This window comes from Salvia hispanica, chromosome 4 (assembly GCF_023119035.1).
Source record: "Salvia hispanica cultivar TCC Black 2014 chromosome 4, UniMelb_Shisp_WGS_1.0, whole genome shotgun sequence".
NCBI lineage: Eukaryota > Viridiplantae > Streptophyta > Magnoliopsida > Lamiales > Lamiaceae > Salvia > Salvia hispanica.
In genome coordinates, this window is record NC_062968.1 from 44,907,832 (window position 1) to 44,915,751 (window position 7,920).

The 7,920-nt window shown below is 38.4% G+C and overlaps 1 protein-coding gene across 1 annotated transcript; it reads right to left on the reverse strand.

The window, feature by feature from the left end:
* Window positions 1–992: 992 nt before the first annotated feature.
* Window positions 993–3,708, reverse strand: LOC125219097 (putative serine/threonine-protein kinase-like protein CCR3). The gene has a single exon (XM_048120965.1). It carries the CDS (start codon window positions 3,518–3,520, stop codon window positions 1,184–1,186), a length of 2,337 nt encoding a protein of 778 aa, XP_047976922.1. The 5' UTR covers window positions 3,521–3,708; the 3' UTR covers window positions 993–1,183.
* Window positions 3,709–7,920: the final 4,212 nt, after the last annotated feature.

The following is a 7,920-nucleotide window of genomic DNA, read 5'->3' on the forward strand; positions in this document are numbered from 1 at the left end:
GAGTGCATGTAGAAGTGGTTGTCTTGTTCTTCAAGGTTGAGCTCTTTATATATGTGAGGCTCTGATCCCTAGGGTATCCCTCTGGTAATTAGACGCTTTTGCCCTTGAATAAGACTCTCTAAAATAATCTGCTCTTGTCGCCAACTTTTAATTCTCTCAGGTCCGAACGACGACTTTTGATTTTTACTTCAATTCCATCTCTTTTGTATCTGCCAGGTCAGGTAACAGCAACTCCTAAGTCCGACAGATTTACTATGCACCTGAACTCATAAACATAAATTAGCGCCGGCAAATGCATAGAATTTTAACCCAAAACCAATGCATAAAATGAGTCTTATCAATGACCTTATCTATATATGAGATGGAGAGTAGTTTGCGTCTACTCTACTCCGTATTTAGTATCCTATCTAGGGCAAATTGACTAACAGATGGGACCCACATAAGTCTAATTTAATTATTTTAAGTGAAGCATGAATAATTTAAAATTTAATCTAGTTGTGTGAAAGTATCAGCATATTGTTTAGTAGTACTATAATATATTTTGCACGAATGAGGTGGGATACATGGTTCTACTTACAAGCTTACACGTTTCACAACTATATGTATTAAACGGCTTTATTGGACTTTATGCGACATTTGAAGTCAATTATCTGATATGCTGTGGGCCTCCTTCCTTTTTAATACCCTATTTGCCAACTCTAAATTGGACCACCCTTTTTTATGCTTCATTCTTTCATCCCTGCCTTTTACTCAATTACCAAATCTCCTCCCATTACACTCTCAACCATGTAATGATGTAACCATTCCCCCATCTCAATTTTTATCCTATACGACAAAAATATAAATCCCTTGCTGAATTCAGAAAGTGTTTGTTCAATACTCCAAAACCAAATCCTTCATTCAATCAATCATAATCATTAGCATAAGCCATTTTCTGGTGGAACCATCAAAAGACATGAACCAACATCCGCCAAAAGTAACTACTATTTCCATTGGAAAAAAATGAACAAATTAAGTGAACCAAAAACTGGGTAATGTCTGCTCTACAAACTCCTAACCTTTTGCAACTCATGTTACTCTTTAGTCTTTACACTACAAAGTGATCAATACCCACACATTTAGTAACTTCCAAAAACAAAAGAATCTTGAGAGATAAAGATAAACAAAAAAATTACTAAGAGTCTCAATCTGAAACAATGGAGATTGGACCACTAGAGATGCTGCCATGGCTGTCATCGCACAACGCCAACGCTCTCTCCAAATTAGCAACAATGTCATTCATCGTAGGTCTATCCTTCCCCTCCAAATGCACACAATGCATCGCCGTGTACGCCACCAGCTCCACCGCGTCCCCCTCACTCCCCTCCGCCGGCCCCAGCCTCCTGTCCAGCACCCTCCCCACCTCCCCCGCCATGATGGCCGGCACCGCATAGTCCACAATGCTCATCAGCTCGCCACCGTTGAAAATCGCCCTCTTCCCCGTCAGCAGCTCCAGCAGCACCACCCCGAGCCCGTACACGTCGCTCTTGGCTGTCAGCACATTCAGCCCGTAATACTCGGGGTCGATGTATCCGACTGTCCCGGCCGCCTTCGTCGGCCGGTACTCGCAATCGTCCTCCGGCCCCATCAGCGACAGCCCGAAATCCGAAACCTTCGCCGCCCAATTCGAGTCCAGCAATATGTTTGAAGACTTGATGTCACGGTGGATAATTGGGGGAACTGCATAGTTGTGTAAATACTCAATTCCACGAGCTGCATCTAATGAAATCTTGATCCTAACCTTCCATGAATTGATAAAGCTGCTGCTTTTTTCTACATTGTTCTTGCTGTGCAAGTGATCATGTAAAGCTCCATTTTTCATGAACTCATAAACCAAGAGCCTTTCTTCCCGTTCATGGCAGAATCCGATGAGCTTCACCAAATGCTTGTGATGCAGCCGGGAGAGGAACGCTATCTCGGATTCGAAAGCGCTCTCCTTTTCCTGGAATTTCTTTGCCTTACCGCTCGTTTCGCTCCGTTTAATGGCCACTTCGCGGCCGTCGGGGAGTTTCCCTCTGTAAACAACGCCGAAGCTGCCGCCGCCGATCTTGTTTTCCGGCGAGAAATCGTCGGTTGCGGCGACGAGATCGGAGAACGAGAACTCCTCCGCCTTGTCCGCGTGCTTGGAGGAAGTTCCGCTCCGCTGCCGCCTCATCAGCCGCGACCCCTGCCGCCGCAGAGTGGATGATCGCGACGGCGGACTGCTGTTGGACGGCGGTGCAGCGGCGGCGGTCATAGTCGGCTGCACGGAGTTATGGATTTTCTTCTTCCCGAAGCAAATACCAGGCCATAAGCAATAAATCGCCGCCGCAATTCCGGCGATTCCCCCAATTGTTCCAACAATGGCGAAAACCAAGAGACTTCGCCTCAAAGCTCTTGAAGGGGAGCGATCAATGACCACAGCCGGCTGCAGAAATGGGGGAATTGAGGCTGCGAAATCGCAATTGCCGCAAATGTGGCCATTTCCGGAGCAGAGAATTTCAGAGGCGGGATACACATTACAGTCACAGGCAGTGTCGATGCAGGGCCCCGGTAGGGTTTTCTGGAGGGGGAGAAGAATCCCCGTCGAATAATATCGGCTAGGCCAGCCAGGGCCCCAGCAAACGATGGAGAAGTTGCTGGTGGTTAATCCACAGGTGAAATCAGGCCCTGCAACAATCGATTCGAATGAAAATTCATCAGTGATTTTACTGGAAAATTGCCTGTTCCCCTTCCCGCCCCAGCAGACCACCCCGCCGGTGGATTTCCGAATAGCGCAGCCGTGATTGGCGCCGACCGCCACCGCGCTGAAAGGGCGAGCAGTTTCGAAAGGAGACGTGTTTAATTGGCCGGTGTCGTTGCTGCCTTTACAGATTATGCTTCCCGTGACATTGATTCCGCAGCCGAATTTATCGCCGACGTGGATATCCAACATCGAGAAATTCCGGAGCTCCGATTGTATCGAATTGGAAATCGCGTCATCTCCCCAGCACAGAACCCTATTCTCGACATTAACCCCGCAGGAGAATCGCAGACCAGACGAAATCACGCGGAATTGGGGATTTTTGGGAATGTGAGAGGAAGAGGCGCTATTTTCCCGCCAGCAGATTGCGTTATCGGCGGAGGATACGTTTCGCAGCGCGCAAATTTGGGAATCCCCAATTGTGAGCGAGGTGAGAGGAGCGGAGGCGTTGTTGTAGATTCTCTTGGGGGAGAAAGTGGTGTTCCAGCAGAGGAGGCTGAAGCCGCCGGAGCGGACGCCGCAGAGAGTGTCGCGGCCTCCGGCGACGGCGTCGAAGGAGGTGTTGGGCAGGATTGGGGGAAGGAGGCTGCCGTCGCGCCAGCATTGGATTTGCTGCGCGGTGATGGAGCAGATGGTGATGGCGGAGCCGTGGACGACGGCCATTGTGCCGCCCAGTGCATGGGCGGAGGGCGGAGGGTGGCAGGCGGCGAAGAGGATTAATAAAATGGCGGCGATGACGGCTGGAAAAGGCGTCGTCATCTATAAATTTGGCAGCAGCAACCCTTCATTCGTAGAGAGAGAGAGAATGGACTAGTCTACTGCTCTAGAGAGAGAAAGTGAGAGAGAAGGGGAGGAGATTTCATTGCTGCCCTTTTTTTCTTCGTTTTTGAGTTTGGTACACTCTTATTTCTAAATCCTATGGTTTAGATTTTGGGGTTTTTAATGATTATAAGCTTTAACTGTTAAATTATTGGGTTTTTCGTATTCAATTTTTTATTTTTCCAGAGCAATCCAATCTTTTTAATGAAGTTGAATCTATTTTTTTAAGTCATACTTAATTTCTGGATCAACGTATTTAATTCGATCTTATTTTATTCTGTATTAAGTTGTACCTTCTTTAATTGTCTACTACTAATATTCTATTATCTACTACTAATATTCTATTATCTACTATTATATAGTACTCAATTATTTCTCATTTTTATATTAGAATAATTTATCTCTTATCTTTTTCTTTTTTATTATATTATGCTCTAACAATTTCAACTATTTTGTGTTATTTAAGATATCCAATCTTGAACGGGACAAATAGAATATCTAACAAATACTCCATATTACTACCAAATGCTTAGTTAGCATATATGGTAGTAATACTTAATTTTCGATCAAAGTTTAAAGAGGTCTGATATTATTTTAAGGGTTTTAAGTCTGGAGGACACAAATCACATAGCAATGTACTATAAGAACTAAAAATGTAATTCTGCTTACACTGGCACAAGAATATTCAAATGCAATCTCTGATTAAATTTAGGTTAATTTTAGAAATTAAAAGGGGTTAACTTTAAAAATCCTAGCCATCTTTACTTTTTAACAATTCTAAAACTGGTTTTTAAGGAGTACTATAAAATCAGTTTGAGACTGAATTTTGTTCCTGGATATTTATTTTGTACTGTTAAATAGATTGTGTATTGAGATTATTTGTTGTACTCAGTATTAGTCATCAAATATCAAATACGTCTTCTAGTGTTCGGTTTTCCGATGTTAAGTTACATAATCAAAAGACATAAGACCATCTACATCGGTAAGGTTGTCCGTCATTGCCGCTGCTTACTAATGCACGTTGTCTGTCCTTGCCAGCGGCAGAGCGGTGCTCTTAAATAAGAGCACGCCCTTGCCACTGAGCAGGCTTACGTGGCGGGCTGCGATTGGCCAACGGCATAGATTTTGTTTTTTTCTTTTTTCTAAAAAAATTCAAATTTAATTAAAAAAAATATTTTTCCACATCTCAATAAATTATATTCGTTTTCTACACACTTTAAATTTATTTTTCAATTTTCTCAATTATACGGGGTCTTCGAAGAACATTGGAGATAGATGACTAGTCTTCCACAGAGGTATTTTTTAGTCTTGAATTATGTAATTTTTAATTTGTAGGATTTTAATTATGCATTTTTTTATTTTCTAGGATTTTAATTATGTATTTTTATTTTTTAGGATTTTAATTATGTAATTTTTATTTTTTAGATTTTAATTATGTAATTTTTATTTTTAATGTATTTTTATAATGTAGAAATGTTTTTAGTAATTGAAGTATTTAAATGAATGATAGAATGGTGGGACACTTGAGCTTGTTCTTAGCTAAGAGCACGGATGTGGATGTTGTGCTCTTGCCTATGGACAAGGAGTAAAAGTGGGTCTGGGCCCACTTTCGTGCTCTTAGCTAAGAGTACGGATGTGGATTAGAGCTGCCCAAGGTTTACCGAACCGGCGGTTAAAACCGAAACCGTAACCGGCGATTACGGTTCCGAACCGAAACCGCGAAAAAAGATGCCAAACCGAAACCGTGAATTTTAGAACCGTGGTTCGGTTCAGGTTCCAAATTTTTCGAACCGAAACCGCGACCGAACCGCCGGTTCCGGACGGTTCCGAACCGCCAACGCAATGATAAATAAATAAATTTAAACATAGTTAACCCTTATATTAAAACTATACTCCATTAAATAAAACATTGCTGAATGATTCGGTTTATGAGTTTTATACTCTTATATAAATAACTTTCATTTTTAGATTTGGTGATATCCGTAGAAACAATAATGTGGGACAAAATTTTGTAGCAAAAATAACTTTATAATACTATTTGGTAAAATTGGATGGTGATTTGAAAAACATAAGATAAAAGATAATAAAATATAAATAACTAAATTACAAGACAGAGTCTATGTTGCAGGTTTATGGTAATAACTTTATAATACTATTTCCGATTTTATTAATTAACATATTTTTTTACGTATGGAATCTATGGAGTATGGATAATTATTAATAAATATTTATCCAACATTTTAATAAACTTAGAAGAATTGATTACTTTAAATAAAGTATAATAAATTAACATTGGTTAATGTTGTAGTCTTCAAAATTGATTGGTTGACGGTGGGCGATGGCTGCACTATTCAAAATTGATTGCACAAAACACAATTTCTTTTATTTTTATTTATTTATTCTTAAATGTTGATTTTATATTCAAATTGGATCTCATTTCTCTCTATTTTTATCTATATTAAATACTCCTCTCTATCTTTACTTTCACTCACCTCATTTTAGTGTTAACAAGAATTTCTCTCTTCAATCTCTCAATTTAAACTATCCATTTCCTTGTTCCAATTTATTTTATAATTTCAAACTATATGGCAAAAAAAAATTGACGGAAAAAACCGTGAAACAGGCTCACGGTTCGGTTCCGGTTCCATATTTCCCAAAACCAGAACTGGCGGTTCCGAACCGAAACTGGCGGTTCATGAACCGTGGGCAGGTCTAATGTGGATGCTCTAAAAATACTAATTTCATGAGATGAAGGGATATGGTAGTTGAGTGTAGCAAAATAATGCGAAATAAATATAATAAATTCACTATATATTTAGGTGGTCAGTTTAAGATTTAACATAGCTCGCCGGTAATGAAGTCAATGAGTATACAACTTTCCTTGTCCTAAAAAGTGGAAATAGTTAGCAAACTTAATTAATATTATTACGGTTTGGGTAGTATTTATTTTCGTTTTTTTTTTTCAATTCAAGTTGAAACTGGGTATTTGTGCAATATTCGTATTACACCCCGTGTAGCGCATGAAGATTTTAAATTGCTTGTGCATGTAGGAATGTCAATCGGGTCGGTCCAGCAGGTTTCGGGTCAGCCCTATTCTGATTGCGGGTCAATTGAGTGTGGCCTAGTCGGGTTATAATTTTTTCAGGATATAGAAGTTCAACCCCGACCCTAAAAGTTCGGGTTTCAGAGTAGCCCAGCGGATTAATCGGGTTACTACCGATAAAATTAATATGCGATCGATCCAATAAATAATGATGAAAATTAGTTATGCTTATAAAATGTAAAACATTTAATTATGAAAAATTTGAGATATATGCTTAAACTCAAATATAAATAATATTAAATACTAATATTTGATATCTGTACAAAATAAAACATAAACATAAAGAAATTTTAAAGCATGTTTTTAAAATTTAAATTTTTTTTGGTGAATTTGATGTTTCTAATCTATTTATCTATAGTATATTAATAAAAATTTAATATATAATTTGTATATTTGATAGTATAAAATTGAAAGTTATATTTTTAGTTATCTATCATATAAAAATAATCAATGAAGTGTCGAATTAGGAGTCAAATAAATATAACAATAAATATTTTATCGGGTTTTCGGGTCTGGCCCTAACGGATTGCGTGCTAATCGGATGTGGGCTAATCGAGTTGTATATTTATCTGGTTAGAAATTTAGCGAGCTGTGCAGGCTGAACTGACATTCCTACTTGTGTGTGTTCGAAGACTTTAAATAAGCAGTATCTTATTTATTTTATTTCATCTCATGCACGAGTATAATGTCAAGTGATTCCTTATTTTAAATAGAATGTTTTGTTTTGTTTTGTTATTATACCTTATCAAATTCAACTTAAAATATGAAATATAAAATGACAAATAAACTTATATTCAGGCATAATTCGAAAAATGAGAATCAATTTCTAACTTTAATGATTCATTTTAATTGAAACTTGGTATTTATGAAATATACCTATTTCGTAAAATAACATCAAACGATGTAAATATCAAGGTGGTATTTAAATTTCCTAGGGAGTAGGTAAATGCTTAAAATTTGAGTTCAAAGAAGGCGATCCCTACTCAACTTTTTAGATTTTTTTTACCAATTATTAATTCATTAACACTTTCCTCGTCTTTTTCATTGATAATAATGATATGTATTGGTGATAACGTTATTTTTGTTGAAAAACTAAGACTGAAATTATGTAGAGCACTAAGTTCATGCCAAAATATTTAGTTGTGTAGTGTCCTTTTTGTTCAGGAGAGAAGTTTAAATATCGAATCTACATTTATATACTTACCGCATTGAAAATTATGATATTTAAATAATAAAT

Bases quoted from the DNA above. Each gene is read 5' to 3' on its own strand.
- LOC125219097 (XM_048120965.1), bottom strand. From the start codon at position 3,520: ATGACGACGCCTTTTCCAGCCGTCATCGCCGCCATTTTATTAATCCTC.